Genomic DNA, 21,447 nt, shown 5'->3' on the forward strand with positions numbered 1-21,447 from the left:
CCATCTCATCCTCTGTCATCCCCTTCTTCTCCTGCCTTCAATCTTTCCCAGCATCAGGATCTTTTCAAATGAGTCAGGTGGCCAAAGTATTGGAGTTTCAGCTTCAGCATCAGTCCTTCCAATGAATATTCAGGACTGATTTCCTTTAGGCTAGACTGGTTTGATCTCCTGGCAGTGCAAGGGACTCTAAAGAGTCTCCTCCAACACCACAGTTCAGAAATATCAATTCTTCAGCACTCATCTTTCTTTATAGAAAACTATCCTGCAGATGTCTGCTTTTCTTATGCCTATGATTAGATAAGCTTCCCTGATAGCTCAGTTGGTAAAGAATCCACCTGCATTGTAGGAGACCCCAGTTCGATTCCTGGGTTGGGGAGATCTGCTGGAGAAGGGATAGGCCACACACTCCAGTATTCTTGGGCTTCCCTTGTGGCTCAGCTGGTAAAGAATCCGCTCGCAATGCGGGATACCTGGGTTTGATCCCTGGGTTGGGAAGATCCACTAGAGAAGGGAAAGGCTACCCACTCCCGTATTCTGGCCTGGAGAATTCCATGGACTCGATAGTCCATGGAGTTGCAAAGAGTTGGACATGACAGAGTGACTTTCACTTAGATGATTAGATAAAAGGGCAAATACATTTAAACATTCCCAAAAGCCAAGACCTTGCCTTAAGCTATAGGTTCAGTGGTCATACAAGTTCTCTCTTTCATTTCTTATGTTCTTATATTTAAACTTATTGACTCTGCTGTCTACTACCTGCAATAAGATGGATTAAACTAAGTAAGGGATATATTGATACATGAATATACTAGCTATCCATTTTAAGTTTTAAAAAACATAAATTTGGGGGAATAAGGGAGATATGCAAAGGTTTAAAGGGCTCATTGCCATAGTTCTTCCCTGGCTCCCTTCTGCCTTATCTAGCAGTTCCGTCCATTCCGTTCCGTTGCTCAGTCGTGTCCGACTCTTTGCGACCCCGTGGACTGTAGCCTACCAGGCTTCTCCGTCCATGGGATTCTCCAGGCAAGAATACTGGAGTGGGTTACCGTTTCCTTCCCCAGGGGAACTTCCCGACCCAGGGATCGAACCCGGGTCTCCCGCATTGGAGGCAGACGCTTTAACCTCTGAGCCACCAGGGAATATATCTAGCAGTAGTCAGCACAATACAAGCAATTCTTACCCACTGGCTTCTGAGGATCTCCCTAAGGCTATTTGCGACTCTAGAACTATCAGGGCGGAGAAGGCAATGGCAACCCACTCCAGTACTCGTGCCTGGAAAATCCCATGGATGGTAGGCTGGTAGGCTGATAGGCTGCAGTCCATGGGGTCGTGACGAGTTGGCCACGATTGAGCGACTTCACTTTCACTTTTCACTTTCATGCTATGGAGAAGGAAGTGGCAACCCACTCCAGTGTTCTTGCCTGGAGAATCCCAGGGACGGCGGAGCCTGTTGGCTGCCGTCTGTGGGGTTGCACAGAGTCAGACACGACTGAAGTGACTTAGCAGCAGCAGAACTATCAGGGAGTGTCAGCTGAAAGGCAGGGGTGGGTGCTTGACTGGCCTTCTATCGAATGATAGCCCCAACTCACCTATCACCTGAGTTGAGACAGTGGTAGTAAGGAGAGTCACTTAGGTTAGAGTCAAGTAATTTACCAAATCGTCACAGTATTTACATAACTTGGTTCAGCTTTTGAACCAAGACAAATATTTCAATTAAACCAATCTTTAATGCTTTAATGGCCAATAAAATTTCATTAAGTTTGACAAACACACCCACTCACAGTCTTGCCCCAACCTACCTCTTCACCTTCTAGCTTGCCATTTTTGCCTACATGATTTCCAAGTCTTGCTTCAATGAAACTTTTCTATGTTCCCTGGCAGCGATAGTCACCTTATGAAGTGTATCTTTCCAAAAGGCTATTCCCCCGGCCTGGAATACTATCCTTCCCCTGTCAACTATTTTCATTCAGCCTTTGAAATGCAGCTGAAATACTGGCTCCTTAACAAAGTCTCAGCTTACGTAGTGAACTGTTAAAAACCTGTGCTACCATGCTCAACTACCTCCTTACAAATTTGGTCATTTTTCTGTCTCTTGCTATTAAGACTATAAATTCTCTTGAATGGAAATTCTGTTTTGTTCATTTCTGTTTCTCTAGTACCAAGAAAGTATCAATATCAGTTGGTGAATCACCAATACTCTGCCCAAAGTAAGCATTCAAGAAGTGTGCCAATGTCAACAATTTCCATCAAGACGCATTAAAAACCTATTTCATCTGCCTTCAGTTCAGTTCAGTCATTCAGTTGTGTCCGACTCTTGGTGATCCCATGGACTGAAGCACGACAGGCTTCCCTGTCCATGACCAACTCCTGGAGCTTGCTCAAACTCATGTCCATCGAATCAGTGATTCCATCTAGCCATTTCATCCTCTATCATCCACTTCTCCTGTCTTCAATCGTTCCTAGCATCAGGGTCTTTTCCAATGAGTCAGTTCTTCACATCAGGTGGCCAAAGTATTGGAGCTTCAGCTTTTATCATAGTCCTTCCAATGAATATTCAGGACTGATTTCCTTTAGGATTAACTGGTTTAATCTCCTTGCTGTCCAAGGGACTCTTAACAGTTTTCTCCAACACCACAGTTCAAAAGCATCTATTCTTCGGTGCTCAGCTTTCTTTACGATCCAACTCTCACATCCAAACATGACTACAGGAAAAACCATTGCTTTGATCAGACCTTTGTCGGTAAAGTAACGTCTCTGCTTTTTAATACGCTATGTCTGTCACAGTTTTTCTTTCAAGGAGTAAGCGTCTTTTAATTTCATGGTTGCAGTCACCATCTGCAGTGATTTTGGAGCCCAAGAAAATAAAGTCTGTCCGTTTCCATTGTTTCCCCATCTATTTGCCATGAAGTGATGTGACCAGATGCTGTGATCTTTGTTTTTTGAATGTTGAGTTTTAAGCCAGCTTTTTCACTCCCCTCTTTAACTTTCAGATTCTTTACTATCTGAGCCACAAGGGAAGCCTCACCTTCCCTCAGTAAGCCTAAAAATAGATCTAGGAAGAATCAAGTCCTTTTGGAGAGTCCACTACTAGCTCCTTTTTGGGTCCTTCTGATGGTTAATGTACCTACTGTTCACCATAAAGACATGGGTCAGCAAAGACACCTGAATCTTAGAACCACAAGTGAAAGTGAAGTCACTCAGTCGTGTCCGACTCTTCACGACCCCATGGACTGCAGCCCACCAGGCTACTCCATCCATGGGATTTTCCAGGCAAGAGTACTGGAGTGGGGTGCCATTGAACCACAAGTTGCTGCTGCTGCTGCTAAGTCACTTTAGTCGTGTCCGACTCTGTGTGACCCCATAGACAGAAGCCCATCAGGTACATGTACTTAAATCTTACCCCGCCCCTTCATAAAGTTAACATGAAAATGATCTCTGAAGTACTATATAAAGTAACAAAGTATCTCAAAGTTAGGTTCCTTTTTGTACCGCTTTCCCAGAAAGTCTTTTGTGACATTTATTATAAAAATATTTTGTGTTGTTCTGAAAACTAGACATACTCTTCTGTCAACATTTAAGTGCTGTAAAGTCACATTAGCTATTGGGGTCACATGGAGATTTAAAAAATACACCGTCTGTGGAAGTACTGCAATGTCTCATTTAGCCAGCACATTTTGGTTTCTCTTAAAAGACTATAAATTATTTATCCAGCAATATCAAGGAGAGAGGAACTTCACAAACCAGATTTTTCTGGACAAGGTTCATAAAGCTTCACATATCTTTAAGATTTTAAATATTCTCAATGGATATATATCACACAATATTACACAGTTTATCACTTAAAAAAAAAACTGGTATAAACAATTAAATTTCACTTTTCCCTGATGATTCAGGACTATTATTATCAATGTCGATTACTACATTATGCACCATCCATTCTGTAATACAAAGGTACCTTTAAGGACTATTGATAAGTATATAAAGCTATTTGCCTTAATCCTAAATGGATTCAGGTTGTTTTTATGATTCTTTGTTTTCTCATTTCCTCTGCCTCCTTCTTCTACTCACTGCCTTTTTTTTTTTAATTAAAAAAAACCTTTGTGCCATTTAAAAAAAAGCTGCAATCTGTGTGTTCTGATAGTTATTTTTCTAAGTAATTGTCTAGGTGAAGACTTATGAATCGCTAAATTTTACTTAAGTGCATGAGTTTTGTGACTGCAATTTGTTATTCAGAGGCTTATTCTTTGCCTCAGACTGTCTAAATCCATGAGGTGGCTGAGACTGTAAAAAGAGTAACAAAGGAGAGAGTTCCCTGGCTGTCCAGCGCTTAGGACTCTCCCGAAGTCCAGCCCTGAGTAAGTGGTCTGTGTGTGTTAGCTGTTCGGTCATGTCTGACTCTTTGTGACCGCATGGCCTGTAGCCCACCACGTGCCTCTGACCATGAGATTTCCTAGGTGAGAATACTGGAGTGAGTTGCCATTTCCTTCTCCAGGTAAGTGGTCTGTATGTGGTGCTAATCTTCATGTATATGAAACATTGGTTTATTACTTTTTACTCAAAAATAATTAGTCTTATTATTAAAGTCAACCTTAAATTAGCTGTCAATTTATTGTTTAAATATAAATTAAAACTGTTATTGCTAATTAATTCAAATTTTAAAAACCCAGCCATGACTTCAGATTTAATACAGGAAGTACTTCAGTGTTACCACAATGAAGAGGGAAAGTCTTCTTCAGTTACTGATATTAAAAAAAAAAATTAAGTATTCACTATTCTATTCTAGCACAATGGTATGAAGACTTCAAATTCTAACTCAAACCTTTTCACCAAATTCTGCATATAGATAGACAGTTTCACTATATTTGATTGGTTTCATCAGGAAAACAAAAAGGGGGAGGGAGAGAAAAGATACTTGTTTCATTCATGAAAACAACTTTAAATACATAATTATGTCTGCTAGAATAAAGAAATTTAATAAAAGGTATAACATCCAGTATTTTATAATTCCTCTCATAATTTGATTGACTGTTAATCCAACACTTGCTTGTGATCTTTAAAAATGAGAAGATTTGTTAACATTTGAAAGGTGTCACAGTAATAGATATCCACAAACTCTACAAGGCACTGAGATATAACAAGGAGAAATCTCGCTTCTCAGGATTAATGCAAAATAAAACACTCACTTTGGTTAATTTACAGGTAAATGCCAGCTAATACATCTCAAAATACCAGCTCTACCTAAAAGGTCATCCTAACTTTAAAAAATTGTATTGGAATAAAAAACACAATATATTAACTTGGCTGAATTTTTTTTTTAATCCTTTTTTTCCCAATAGAAAAGGCTATTTCTACTTTACACTGCTTTCTGTTATACCCATAATAATGACCAACTACACAGATGTAATTCTTATCCAGTTTAAAAACAATTAATTTTAATAAAATGATATGATTAAAAGTAAGGATATTTCTTATTCAATAAACAAAGAAAAGGGATGAATTAAAATCTGGTTACTCCAAGTTATATCAAAGAGGTCGAAACTAGGGCTGCAACTGGTGGTCAGCTGACCTGTTCACTTACAGACTTTCCGTCTCAGCCTTCTTTAGTATTCAATACTGACTCTCAGTACTGTCTCGTCAGTTTAAAGAATATTTTTACAGGAATACTTCTTCCAGGGTATTTCTTAAGCATTTACTTGGGTGTCTAAAAGATGGCTTAAGCAAAGCACAGGCCTAGTTTCAGGATTAGAACTCACAGCTGTCTAATTCTCTGATAAATTGCTCTGCAACTTTATGAGTCTTTTCATTCTCTGCTTAGGTTCCATCAGTTAAAAAAAAAATGTATGCCCCATTCTTTAAAGTAAAAAAAAAAAAAAAATCCTACCCACACCTTCATAGAATTATGATAGGTTTTAACTAGTAATTTGATAAAGAGATTCTTGAGGAGCAAAATGTTTTGATTTCTTAGCAACTGTCTCTAACTCTAAAAAGAATAGAAGTACTCTTTTAAAGAAGAGCAGCACTTACTGGTACTTTGAAGGGTGAGGTATTCGCAGTATCCATAGAGTTGGGTTTCTCAGATGCAGTGGTCCCTGAGATACTCCGTCTGCGTGGGGACCTTTCTGCTGGCACCTCTGCATGAGAAAAAAGAAACATCGATAAAAATCCAAATTTAGGATCTTTCGGCTAACCTGTAAAATTATTGATTTTTTTTCTCACAAAAAATCAGTTTGCTTTAAAGATACATTATATTCTACATCTAAGATATAATTTGTCTCTTTATCTCTAAACAGATATTATCAAGACATTAAAGAAACTTGGTCACTGTTAAGAATCTGCTTTAGAGTGATAGTTTATATCTTTATCTATGCACATATAAAAAGTATTTCCTCTGAGCTATGTTTAATATCTCTAAGTTCACTTAGTATTTGCATCTCACAGTATAGAAATCTATTGCTTTATGTCAGCCATATAAAAGTTAACAGAATCCAACGAACTACTTTTTATGTTCATATGAGCAAATTTAGCCTAGTGTTGAACATGATTTGATGGTGTCTGCACAAAGGTCAAAGTTCAGTTCTGTGCAGATAAGATGATTCACCAGCCTGCAACCAAAAGTCCGTGAGAAGACGAAAAGCTGCTGCTAGGATAAACTAACATATATGCTTATGCAGATATAAAAATAGCTCAGCTTCTCCTTGTTCTGGCAATATGACCTCACTAAGATCTTACTCTGGGATCCTAAATCTGTGCAAACTGACCTAACGCATTTCAGATTTTGCAGATGATGTGGTATTCTCCAATTTAATTACTATACGCTATATTAAGGTTACATTTAAATTTTTTATAGAGCGATACATATATATGCATATATATATGCACATACACACGCACACACAGATGATAGATATATACATATTATACCTTTATCACAACTGCTTCCCATCTCCACTTCAACTGACAGACATATAGGAATCCAGCTTCTCAGACAACATTAGATAATCTCAACATGGACAAGGAAAAAAAAAAAAACACATCCTAAAAAAAGTATTCTGTGTTATCTTCCAGATCTTAAAAAATAAGGAGTAAATCGTGACTCCGGAGACTGACATTTTGATTCCTGCTGTTCTCCCTTTAAAAGATAGATGCAGTTTAAACTTCCATTTCTGGCCTCCTGGCCCCTGGGATCCGTGCTACTTCCACTTAAGAGAAAGCGTTTTTTCTCTCGCTCCCTCCCTGTGTCTTGCTCTTCCCCCTCCCTCTCTACAGCTTGCAGAGAGAGCAAGCGAGAAAGCAACACACAGGACTGCAGCTATTCAATCAATCGTTCCGGACTGCACATCCTCATTAGTTCCTTTCAGGCTATTAGCGGACGCCCAACCACTGCCTCCCCTCAGTTACGGCAAATTTCACTGTATTACACTGATCTACAGAAGAAAAAACATTTCCTGAAATTTATATTCAGCTAGTGCCAAAAGGACACCATTTTACACAGACCCAGTAATGCACACAAATCAATCCCGCCTATGAAAATCCAATTGGGAGCGCTTACTCTATTACTATCTTTGATGCTGGACACTGATTTTCTTTCCATGACTAAACGTTTCTTCACAGTGACATCCTGACCAGTGAGATATAAGCCAAATCACAACAAAGCCTAATGACCAAGAGGCTGACAACATATCATCTTATATGCCTGCAGTACAAGAAAGTTCCATGCTATTACTGTGTTTTAAAATAACTTTAAGTCTCTCAACTTCCTCCTAACCATCAGTTAAATGAGCCTTAATGTACAAAGCCATTTTCAGAATTAGGCACACATGAATCCTAGCACATTTCTAAAAAATGGGAGTACAATTAACGGGAATGGCACAAAGCGCTGAATTTAAACAAATCGGTCTGTCAAAGCACACTGAACAAGACCTTCAGACTTCAGGAACATGACTTTAAAGGATGACTATCTAAGTCAGGCAATTCAATCTGAAGGGCAGGGAGGTGGAGACAGGGGCTGGTGAAGGTAGAAGAAAATCTCATCTTCCCTCTGCCCATTACTGATCATTAGAAAGATACATGAGATTGACTATTACAATATAATATATTTCAGTCTCGGAATAACTGATGGAGAAACCAAATTGGGAGGAAAAAATTCCCATTAGCAAGGGTAAAATGATCTAGTGAACAGTTTTCCTTGACTTGCAATGTTCTGGCTAAGGAAAAAAAAGAATTTCCTTACTGTCTTCCAAACATCTAATTTTAGTTTTCAGGCATATGAACTCATTGTGTAAATATATTTCAATGCTTTTATCTATCTGGAATTATTTTGGCTAAAATGAGCAACCACATTTGAAACCCTAACAATATGTTCTTTGTTGTACTTTTCTTTACATTATCTTTCTGTATTACAAAAAAAAAAAACACACCCCAAGTCTGATGTAGATTAAAGAATGTCAGTGGGTTCAAAAAGAAGAAATTAAATTACTTTTCACATTTGAACAATTGCCTTTAAAGAGGGAAAAGTAAGGAAACAAAATAAGCTAAATCAACTGGTGATAAGAGGAGGAAGTCTACACTTCTTGACTTTCCCAGTCCCCACAACAACGCAACTTATCTGCTGATGCAGAAAAGGCCTTTGAGTATTAAGGTTGTTTAGTGCCCAGAAGATTCGTAACTGTTTCAGAGCTGAGAAAAGAATGTACACCCCGAAAAACCAAAGTCCACTTCGGAACAGGGGAGTAGCCTCAGGAAAAGCAGAATTAATAACTTGCTGGATTAGTCACAGGCTGGCCAGCATGCTAAACTGATCTGGCTACCTTCGACTTTAAAGATCCAAGCAGAAAGGAAAGCTGCTACTATGCTCTTAGTGCTACATTTCTGCTGATTTGGATGGAAAATCTATACAAGTTCCAGTAGGCCAAAACTAGACAGCTCTCTCTACTTTACCTGCCCCATGCTACACACGACTGCATTATTTTTTACCTGCTGTAAAAAAAGAATATTCACTTCATAGTCGTAATATTTAATTACAGTCATGTTTAAAACACGCTCACTCTCTTAAGACAAGAGGCATATGATATTGTTTCAGTGGATAAAGGACTAAAACTAATTTGTTCATGTTCTCACCCTCTAAAGATAATATTTTTCATCTTTAGATTAAAAGGTAAAAAAAAAAGTTATAAAAAGCCATTTAAGTTTTAAAATAAATCCCTTCACTTCTTTCGCCATTGGGTATGAATTGAGATGAGGTGACAACTTATAATAATGAGAGGTAGACTCCACTACAGCTCCACGTAGGATAATGTACTGAACAAAGAGAATACTTGGGTCCTCTTCTTGCCAGCTTTACTAACTATCTGTGTGATTATGTGTAAAGCCATTTCAACCTTTCCTGCTCTGGTCTGCATTAATAAGCTGGGTTATTCAGATCAACCAGATATGAAGACAAGATGAATGAGTTTATCTGCTTTGACATAAAATTAGCTTTTTGAAAGAATGGAGCTCTCTAAATCCAAAATATGTTATTACAATGTCATTTTCTCAAAATACACATTTGCTTCTATGTCAATGTGCTTTCTTTTGAAAAGCATGGTAAAATAATTGACAACTGGATAATTATAAGGACAAAGGCACTTTTGGTGGAGGATATGCCTATTCAACAAACAGAACTCAACCCTGTCTTTCAGACCTAGGAGTGTGTTCATGGCCTTCAGTTTACTTATAATGAAGCCAAGTTAGCAGATGGTGTTTCAGAGAGGCAAAAAGGACAGAGAAAGGGAGATGAAGAAGTACAGTAATTTCACTACAGTAACTATAGTGAATAGGTAGAGGCACTGAGAATTGATGCTTTTGAACCGTGGTGTTGGAGAAGACTCGAGAATCCCTTGGACTGCAAGGAGATCAAACCAGTCAACCTAAAGGCAATGAGTCCTGAATACTCACTGGAAGGACTGATGCTGAAGCTGAAGCTCCAATACTTTGGCCACCTGATGCAAATAATCAACTCCTTAGAAAAGACCCTAATGCTGGGAAAGACTGAAGGCAGGAGGTGAAGGGACGACAGAGGATGAGATGGTTGGATGGCATTATGGACTCGATGGACATGAGTTTGAGTAAGCTCTGGGAGTTGCTGACGGACAGGGAAGCCTGCTGTGCTGCAGTCCACGAGGTCGCAAAGAGTCGGACACAACTGAGCAACCGAACTGAACTGAGAGGCACCGAGAAGGTGGGTGAAAGCCAATACTTAAGGAATTGAGGAGGTCAGCCTTGTAGATTTATCAAGGAGGGCCACTGAAGACAGGGAGGCCAATACAAAGCTTCTAGAATAAAGCGCAGCTGGGAGGCCAGTGGGGCTGCAGTCAGGAAGTGGGGATAAATAATAGCTGCTGCTGCTGCTAAGTCACTTCAGTCGTGTCTGACTCTGTGTGACCCCATAGACGGAAGCCCACCAGGCTCCCCCATCCCTGGGATTCTCCAGGCAAGAACACTGGAGTGGGTTGCCATTTCCTTCTCCAATGTGTGAAAGTGAAAAGTGTCCGACCTGTAGCGACCCCACGGACTGCAGCCTACTAGGCTGCTCCATCCATGGGATTTTCTAGGCAAGAGTACTGGAGTGGCTTGCCATTGCCTTCTCCGAAATAATAGCAGAAAGACTAAAATTAGGGCAGGCACGCTCAGATCATGTGGGCTTTGTAGGCCTACACATAAGGACTTAGCTTTTTCTTCTGAAAGAAAAACCACCTGGTGAAATGCACCTCATCCAGTGGTACAAGTCACACAAAAATACTATGGAGTACACTGAACCAGACAGTTAAAAACGGTTAAAATAGTATGCTTTATGTTATCTGACTTTTACCACAGTAAAGAAAATTTTTAAATAAAGAAATACTACGGAGATACACTTCCTGCCACTTTAAAAAATTTATTTAAAGGATTTTGAATAGTGAATGTGTTTGAAATGACCCTACAATATTATTACGTTCAGAAAGAGAATAAGGGCAATGCTTGTATGAACTGAAGGTTAGGTTCCAAAGGCCTGTGCAAATAACTTAAATGAGAAAAGTATCTGTTATGTAATGTCATAGTGATCAAATATAAGTATCAACTATATTTACTTTTTGTTCAGTCACATTTAACAAAATTTCATACACCATCATGTCATATATACATATACTTAACATAAACTACCCAGCTAAAAACGTCACAAATTCTGATAATGTCTACCACTTAGGATGAGCTACCTTTTTTTTTTTTTTAAGTGGTACCTTTTTTTTAAACGTTTGTAATGTGAACTGTGGTGCTGGAGAAGACTCTTGAGAGTCCCTTGGACTGCAAGGAGATGCAACCAATCTATTCTAAAGGAGATCAATCCTGGGTGTTCATTGGAAAGACTGATGCTAAGGCTGAAACTCCAATACTTTGGCCACCTTTTGCGATGAGTTGACTCACTGGAAAAGACTCTGATGCTGGGAAAGGTTGGGGGCGGGAGGAGACAGGGACGACAGAGAATGAGATGGCTGGATGGCATCACCGACTCGATGGACATGAGTTTGAGTAAACTCTGGGAGTTGGTGATGGACAGGGAGGCCTGGCGTGCTGTGATTCATGGGGTCGCAGAGAGTCGGACACGACTGAGCCACTGAACTGAACTGAATGTGCTAACCACTGGGCCTAATATAATATCTCTCTTAGTTCTTGGGGCAGTAGTAGCCAGTTTATTACTGAGGTAGTAGCCAATTTATTATTCCCTTAGATGACGGTGGAGGCAAAATTTAAAAAAAGATAAAAACCTTACCAATGTGAAAGTAATTTCAGAAAATTCAAAACAAATGATAAACAGAATGAATAAAGATATTTATGAAGTTTTAATTTGGTGGATAATGATGTAGGGAACCAAAATAGCCTTCTCACAGCAAAATTCTCTAGTTATGACAGACCAGAAAAAATTACATATTCACAGATGCAGTCAGCTGGCTTCACATTAACAGCAACCCAAGCCAATTTCTAGTAATTTTGTGTACAGAATTATAAAACATGAATGAATGTGAATGCTCTGTCAATTTTAATTACTCACATGTCCCATTAATATTTTTGACATTACATTTAGGAAGCAAGTGTTCTAATATCATTGTCAAAAAGGAATTCTTTAATTCACTTCAAAAACTTTTTAAAAAATCAACCTCTCAACAAATTATGATAGAAAATTAAATACACACCAAAATGTGTTTGTTCACCAATTTAAGTCACTGGAATTTCAATGTATATAATGTTACTGTGAATGAATCCACTTCACTATCATCATACATGATGACAACAATAAATAGAATGTGATAAGTCCATGGCTCAAATTATTAATGAATGAGTTAAGCAAATAACTCATTTCTCCATGCTGTGAATTCTAAATTAGGAGAATTCTTCCACAGGAGGCACAGAAGACACTTAAGGAACAGAAAAGGAAGGAAGGAACAGTATTGGGAAATGGGCTTGTACCTCTTTAGTAAGAGGGTCTTTAATAACAAATGGCAAATGTAAAAAGAAAAAAAGGCTTCATGACATTTCATACTTTTTGCTGGAGGATTCTTTAAAGGTAATGGGAGCTTAAAGATGCAGGTAGAGAACAATTTTATATATAAAGGAAAAGTGACAAGAGCAAAGAGGAGAAAATTACACTCTGCATTTATATAGCTGCTAAAACCATAGCACCTGGGTGTTTTATAGACTTCACCACTTGATTTTCAGTAGGACATTTCCTGCCCTATCCTATTTCTACTGCTGTAAAGCCAAAGCACTGACAGTCACTACCATCTAGCTGCTCTGAAATACAAATCCCCAGAGCCACTTTAATTCATTCAATTTCTATCACTTAGACAGCAGTACTTCACTCAAACAAGCAGTCCTTTCAAGTCTGCATGCCCTAGACACATTTCAATACGTTCGAATTGGTGCTAAGTACAGAAATGTAGTGAACTCTCAGAAAGTAAAGCCATCCAGTCTCTCCCACCTTTTCTTCACCTCAACAAATTTATCCTCTATTATTATTACTTCTAAAAATTCTTCTTGTTAACATAGTAGGAGAACAGATATCCCTCTGGTCAAGCAATCTGAACACCCACAAGTGTATCGTTTCTTTAACTTAGGGTTTCACATGATGATACTGGATGAGATGATAGAGAACAATTTTTACCGTCAACCAAAAAAGACTAAGGAAACAGTTTAGGGATATTTATATGGTCATCTTGGGCTTCCCTGGTGGCTCAGACAGTAAAGAAACCGCCTGCAATGAAGGAGACCTGGGTTTGACCCCCAGATTGGGAAAAGCCCCTGGAGGAGGGCATGGCAACCCACTCCAATATTCCTGCCTGGAGAATCCCCATGGACAGAGGAGCCTGGAGGGCTACAGTTCATGGGGCTGCAGAGTAGAACATGACTGAGTGACTAAGCACAGCACATATGGTTATTTTAAGTTTCAAATATAAAGCATATCTCTGGTTCTTAGTGATAACAACTAGGGATCTTAGTAGTAATAAATGTATAACAAGGATAACTGCAACACCAAACTATCATTTTTATTCCTTATTACATGCTAAGTATTTTATATTAATTTTCTCTTTAATCCTCACAAATCTCTGGAATTGGAATTATGCCCCCATTTCACAGATGGGAAAGGAAGGCAATGATCTATTACTCCACTCAGTTTGCAGGGCTGGTAAAGGCAGAATCAGGATTAGAACCCATGCAGTCTGGATCCAGAGGCTATACTTTTAATTACCATGCACGCTATCTGTCCCCTTTGTGTTTTGTATCGTGGACTGTAATGAATAAAAAATAAGATAAACAATCACGGAAACTCCAGTTTTTATCACTCCCTCTTAAAAATAACTCAACAAGTGCACATAGTTCTTCATATTTTAAAGAGAATTAAATCATACTCTTTGGTGGATAATTTACTGCAAACGAAACCCCATCAAAGGAAACTCTCAATCCCGGAATGCTGATGCTAATAAGAACATTCTAATCAAGAAACAAAGAGGGGTGAGGCAATGGGGTAAAGAGGGAGAAAAATTAACTTGTTTAATGAAATGGTAAAAAAAAAAAAAAAACTTGAACAAAATAGGAATTAAGCTATAAAGAATTTCTACTACTGAGTCTTTGAATTAAAAAGTAGCAAAAAGCCCTCCAAAAAATAATCTGCCCTTAAGGGGATGGATGAATAAGCAGAGCACAGAGTTTTTAGGGTAGTTAAAATATTATGTATGGTACTGTGAGGGAGGGTACATGTCATTATCTGTCCAAACCCACAAAATATACAACATTAAGAAAGAATCCTAACATAAACCATGTACTTTGGGTGATTATGATGTTAGTGTGGGTTCAGCAGCTCTAACAAATGTAGTACTCTGGTGGGGGATATTGATAAGGGGGAGACTATGCATTTGTGGGGACAAAGGGACACAGGAAAAAAACCTGTAACTTTCTCTTAATTTTGCTGTGAACCTAAAACTGTTCTAAAAGAACAGTCTTCAAAAAAAGAAAAGAAAACCCATCCGTCTGTCCACTTAAAGTAATTTTCAGTACACTTAAGTGGAAAGGTAACTACTTAGGTGAATTCTATAGACAAACATTGTTAAAAAGCATAAGACTTTAGGTTTAGAAAGAACAGTCTCCAAACAACTATAAAGCATTGTTCAGCATAAAACAACTGTTTTGAACATTTCAATCTAATTATTTATAAGATTTCTTTAATTTCATGGCTTTGCTTTGGTGAATAATATTTTGTCTTCCATTCTGGAAGAAAATATGTCTTCTAATTCATGGAGATATTCTCAGGCTTTACCTAAACTTTTCCTATAACTGACTTAATAATGTGTTCTCATTATTAGTATGTTTCAAATATAATTCTGGGTAAATCTGATTTATTCACACCATGATTTCAGTGTTCATCTCTAAAAATCTTTTGTAAAAAGATCTGATCCTTGATTATGTCAGGGTCCTTTAAGACTAATTTGGGTTTTATTCCCCAACAGACATTAACAGAAAGCACTGAAAGTATTGAAAACATAAAAATATATCAGCCTCTAACATAAAGATGGGAAATTAATCTTTTACTGAGGACCAAATATGCATGAGGTGCTATACACAGAAACAAAAGTCTCTACAGTGAAAGTAACAGGAAAGGGAGAAACCTACTATCTATAATGTTGATTGGTATCCCTCGGCCACCAAACACTGTCACGTCTCTCTTCAAATGTTGGCTTCATTCTGTTCTCTGTATTTCTACTACCATATATCACTCTAGGGCAGGACTTTTTATTTTCTCATGTGGATAATGGCCAGACACCCTCCAAACTAATCTCACTGACTCCTGTCTCTCTGCTTAAAGCTATCCTGATCACCATTACCAGATTAAGCTCACTAAGACATTACTTTCTTGATATAATTACCTTTCCAGAAATCTTACAGTTAGACAATCACACATTGAAAAAAAAAATATCACCTAGCTCCTACCTTACACAGTCACTCTTTCCTGCCAACACTTTGCAACAAACTGCCTTGGTCAGATGATCTCTGATCTTAAACGGGCCATATTAATTCCTCTCTGTCTGTCTTTGCTAACGGTGTTCACTTATCTGCCAAATCTAAGGTAAACTTCAATACCAATTTCAATTCATCTGCTTCCATAAAGCCAGGCCTAATTATTCACATTTCTTTGACTTCCAAGTAATATATTTGTGTAAGTTCCCATTACTTGATTATATGTTCTCTAGTTTTGGGTGTCAAACTACCTAAATTTAGGTATTTGAACAATGGCGATCCCGTCTAAATTTTCAAAGGAAATAAATTTTAATAAATAGAACTCTCTAAATTTTAAGTATTTCTCCCACAATGTTTCCATAAACTGTCTGCATCCATTCTTGTCTTGCATGGAATACTGAAACAGAAGATACATGGTAACAAGTAAATTTTAACTAAACAACTAATAGTTCAGCACAGTCTGGTTGCCTTTTTTCTCCTTTAATAAACACATGTGATCTCACAGAATTGCCAATTTTTTTGTATGTTAAAATGATAAAATAGCAATTTCATATGGTCCAACTTAATTCATAATAAAAACATTAATAAATTTTCTAGGTATTTCTAATTCACATATGACATTAAAGCATATCACTAGTCAAGTTTAAGAATTACTCTCATTTTATGTCTATTAGCTTGAGTCTTACACTATAATTGAGATTTTAGTAAAGAAACTTCATGGGAGATTAAGTTTTTCCTTCTATGCATCATTCTATTTAAAAATTCACAAATTTTCAGGTTATATAAACACACTTAAACATAAATTAATCAGTTAAAGTCTTGATACTTTCTTATTAATTTTCACTTTCTTGGGATATCTGCTCAGCTTGATTTCCTCGGGTTTTTTATTTACATATCCGTAAAAGAAAACTTTTTAAAGAACTCCCCCCCCACCCCCCCGCTTTTCTAAGGATATCCCGTCAACAAAGGATGTAAATACTTAAAAACTCTAAGGTAACCATGACCACCTATGGGCTCAATATGAATTCAATTTCCATGCTTAGGTTTTAGCATGGTTCTTAGCATTTTCTGTTTTAAATTCAGATACTAGAATGTCCATTTATTCATTTGCAATAAAACACTGAACTATCACTGATTGTAAATACTAATACAAGTGTGATCCAGCATTTATTCTTTTTCAGAAGTCAAGCTATGAGAAATCAAGCCACAATCAGTGGTACATTTTAAAATACTGATTCAATTTCTTTAATGATTGTAAGTAGCAGAACTACTTACATTTTTTATTCCTACTGTATCAATTTAAATAAATTATATCTTTCTTTAAAATGTCCATTTTCTCTCATTTTTTTCAAATATATTAGCATAAAGTTGTTCATGATAGTCTATTTGTTAGGTCTCTGATTTTTGTAATTATGTTCTTTTCCCCATTTTTAAGATTGTTTACTTGTGCTTTCTCTTTCATCTTGATCAAATCTTGACAGTTTTATTTTCATTGGACTTCTTTAAGAAACAAATTTTAGTTTTATTGATTCTGTTTATTTCTGCCTTCTGTTCTATTATTATCTACTGTCATCTTCATTATTTCTTTCCCTTAGCTTTCTTTGGGTCTATTCTTTCTTTTTCTACCTTGTTGCATTTATTGAATGCTCAACTGGCCCACTTAATTTTATTCTTTTCAATATAAAAGATTAGGGCTGTTTCACTTAATAACTATTTTAGCAATATTTTCTAAGCTTTGATATGTACTATTTTTAGGATGTTCAGTTCTATTTCCATTTCCATTTTTTTTTTTTTTTAACTTTAAAACTTTCAACCTTGAAAGTTTTCAAAAAGAAAAGTTTCAAGAGTAAATTCTTTTGGTACTAATTTTTGACTTAGTTCATCTATGATCAAGAGAAATGTTTGTATGATATAAAGAATTTGATTTGTTGAGATTTATTTATGTCTCAATCTATTGGTTTTCATAAAGATTCCACATGTACTTCAGAAGACTACATAATTGTTGGACTTCAGAATTCTATTTATGTCCATTAACTGAAGTTTACTGTGTTTTTTAATATCTTCTCTACCCTCAACACTCTGTCCATGGCAAAGACTAAAGGCAGGAGGAGAAGGGGATGACTAAGGATGAGGATGAGGATGGCATCACCAACTTGATGGACATGAGCCTGAGCAAGCTTCGGGAGTTGGTAACAGACACGGAAGCCTGGCGTGCAGCAGTCCATGGGGTGGCAGAGTCGGAAACAACTGAGAGATTAAACTGAATACCCTTAATACTTTTTGTAGATAGGGTCACAGATTTATCAATTTCTCTGTATACTTCTGTCAATTTTTGCCTTATAAATAAATTTTAAGGCTTTGATTTTAAGTGCATATAAAACTGTTATAACTTTCTAGTGATTTTTATATTTTATCACTACTATAGGGATCTCCTTTATTTCCAGCAACATTTTTTGACATAAAGATCCATTTGATTTCATTTTCATGGCTATGGTAGCTCTCTTTTAATCAGTATTTGCCTGGTATATCTTCTCCCAAAACTTTTACTTTTATGGAGGTTTTTTTGTTGTTTTTTGAGAAAATAATTTTTTTAATTTATTTTTTTGAAGTATAGTTGATTTATGTGTGTGCGCGCACTTACTTGCTCAGTTACGTCTAACTCTGCGACCTCATGGACTGTATAGCCTGACAGCTAGGTACCTCCTGTCCATGGGGATTCTCCAGGCAACAAAACTGGACTAGGCTGCCATGCCCTCCTCCAGGTGATCTTCCCAACCCAGGGAGCGAACCCAGGTCTCCTGCATTACAGGCAGATTCTTTACTGTTTGAGCCACCAGGGAAGCCCAAGAATACTGGAGTGGGTAGCCTATCCCTTCTCCAGGGTACCTTCCTACCCAGAAATCAAACCAGGGTCTCCTGCATTGCAGGCATATTCTTTACCTGCTGACCAGGAAAGCCCATAGTTGATTTATAGTATCAGGTAAATTGAGGGTGTACAGCACAGTGATTCAGTTATACATATACACATATATCCTCTTTTTTAGATTACTCATCCTTAAAGGTTATTACATGGGTCCTTGTTGGTTATGTATTTCACAAACAGAAGTGTGTATATGTTAATCCTAACCTTCTATTTTATACCTTCCACCACCACCACCAAAACTTTTGCTTTAACCTTCCTAGGTTCTTATATCTCTATTTTTTTTTTTTTTTTTTTTGTGGCACCATGCAGCATGTGTGATCAAACTGGTGCTCCTTGTAGCAGAAGCTGAGTCTTAACTACTGGACCACCAGGGAAGTCCCACTAATGTCTCTCTTATTCACAGCATTAAAAACAAAAATTGAGTCTAACATACCTTACTCTTAACATTTTCATATATTGTGTTTTCTGATATAGTTGGATTTTATTTTTACCATCTTATTTTTTCTAGTTACTGTATTTCTACGCTTTTTGTTTGATTTTCTATTTCTCAGAATGACCAAGTTTTAAAAGTTCATTTTCCCCTCTACAGCTCTTGAAGCTATACACTCTATTTTTACTCTTTTAATAGTTGTCGTTAACATTTTAACTGTGTACCTAAAGCCTAGAGCTAGTCCTGATTTCTCACCTTCTCTTGAATAATTCAAAGATCTTAAAATCTTCAATTTCAATCACCGCTTCCTATCTCTGACATAACTACTATTGTCCACTATTTTAGTTTTACCTTATCACAACATTGGTTATGGATTCCCAGGGGATTTTTGTCTGCCTCCCTCAACAGTCCAGACGAAGATAAATAAGATCTGTCAATTTTTGTCTGTGAGCAGATTTTTAAATTTCCATGTTCACTCTGCAAGGAACTCATCCTATGAGGGACAATGGGGTGGGGCGTTCAGTTCTAATTCCTCACTTCAGTCCCTAAAGCTATCTCCTAACTTGTGACCATTAAAACTTAACTTTCAGGAATTCTGAGTCAGGCAAATGCCCCCAGGGCAATTCACTACCTGTATTTTTAGCTGTTACCTTTTGTTCTCTTCCTGGGAATTTCCTTTCCCTCCAGAGAGGAGAGTTAAGCTGGTCAGTTTAAAATGTTTGTTTCAACAGATACTTCTAAGTTCAGTATTTTGCTCTCTCCTCTAAGAAGATGCACAAGTCTCCCTAATTTTAAAAGATAAGTACCTTTTTTTTTTTCTTTGTGTCAGTCACAGGTTTCTCCAGACAAGAGACTTAACCTGTGGCTCTGTGAGTCCCTTGGACTGCAAGGAAATCCAACCAGTCCATCCTAAAGGAAATCAGTCCTGAATATTCATTGGAAGGACTGATGTTGAAGCTGAAACTCCAATACTTTGGCCACCTGATATGAAGAATTGACTCATTGGAAATGACCCTGGTGCTGGGAAAGATTGAAGGCAGGAGGAGAAGGGAACAACAGAGGATGAGATGGTTGGATGGCAACACCAACTCGATGAACATGAATTTGAGCAAGTTCTGGGAGTTGGTGATGGACAGGGAAGCCTGGCGTGCTGCAGTCCATGGGGTTGCAAAGAGTCAGACACGACTGAACGACTGAACTGAACTCACTGTCTCACCATCTTCTTTCTCAATATTATAAAATCTGACTTCTCCCTCAGTTCTAATGAATGAAATGGCACAGATACCTTCTCAGGTTATTAAAAGTCTCCTAACTGTCCAATCCAGTGTATTTTCTGACTTTTCTTGGGCTTTTGTAACCACTGACACTCTGCCCACACTGTTGACCTTTTCTATCTTGTTTTTGTTTTTTGTTGTTGTTGTTTAGTTTCTAAAGTCATGTCTGACTCTTTTGTGACCCCATGGACTGTAGCCTGCCAGGCTCATCTGTCCATGGCGTTTCTCAGGTAAGAAACTGGAGTGGGGGTTGCCATTTCCCTCTCCAAGGGATCTTCCCAACCCAGGGTTTGAACCCATGTATTCTTTACCACTGAGCCACTTGCAATAACACACCATCCTGGCTGGCTTTCCCCCTACCATTAGGACTGTTCTGTATCTCCTCTCTTTCTAGCCACCCTACCCCCATCTTTGGCATTCTTCAAAATTCAGTTCCTGCTCTCTACATTTTCTTGACAGTCTCTCAATAGTAGATCATCTACAAATGCTTCAACAATCTTTCTTCCCTAGGGTGGCTCCCAAACACCACTCTCTACCTGTGACTTCATTTCCAATCATCAGAACTGTGTTTCTATCCAGATGTATACCAGTCCCCTCAAACTCAATATATCCAAACAGAAATCACTCTCTCCCCTTAAAAACTGACTCCCTTTTCCAACTTCTCTGTTCTTAGTACCACCATCCTTCCAACTTCAAAAACAATCTTTGATTCATTTGTTTCCCATTCCTCAGATCAGTCATAAATTCTGATTGATCCTTTGTAATCTCTTTTTGTTTCAATTATTCATCTGAGCTGTGCAAATATTCATGGGTACCTGAAGTGTACCTGGGTACTGAAAAGACAGAGAATTGAGCCCATGATGTGAAGGCATTCACAGTCTAGATTAATAATAAATAAGGAAACACTTAATTATAATATGGAGAGTTAAATGTTAAAATAGAAGCACTTACTTCATATCTGGACTACTGTCATAGCTTTCAAAGAGGTTTAACTGCTTCAAGGTTATTCCCCCAACGTGACACTTTCAGATATGTCTTCCCCAAAAAAACGATCTTGACCATATCTTTTTCTTGTTCAAGAATCTTAATTCCTCTCAATCGCTTTCAGGATTAACACTGTCACTAATTAGCCTGTCATGAAAGATCCTAAACAGTGAGCCACCAAATATCCTTCAAGTATTATTTCTCAACACTTCTTCAAATGAACTTTCCATTCCTTTCAAATCAGTTTACTCTTTAGACATATATTCCTCATGACACTCCCTTCATACAGCAAATTCCACCATTTCCATAAAAAT

At 37.7% G+C, this 21,447-nt stretch overlaps 1 protein-coding gene across 8 annotated transcripts in view; it reads right to left on the bottom strand.

Annotated features, from left to right (window-relative positions):
• The window catches only part of RASAL2 (RAS protein activator like 2), a 414,753-nt gene that overhangs the window by 108,379 nt on the left and 284,927 nt on the right, over positions 1-21,447 (bottom strand). For all 8 annotated transcript variants that reach the window (XM_088845306.1, XM_088845310.1, XM_088845305.1 and 5 more), the window contains one exon: positions 6,025-6,131. In XM_088845306.1, the coding sequence (XP_088701432.1) occupies positions 6,025-6,131 (107 nt within the window). The remainder of the gene's footprint in view (positions 1-6,024; positions 6,132-21,447) is intronic.

Source organism: Moschus berezovskii, chromosome 17, assembly GCF_049115385.1.
Source record: "Moschus berezovskii isolate FMDL1 chromosome 17, NW_MosBer_1.0, whole genome shotgun sequence".
NCBI lineage: Eukaryota > Metazoa > Chordata > Mammalia > Artiodactyla > Moschidae > Moschus > Moschus berezovskii.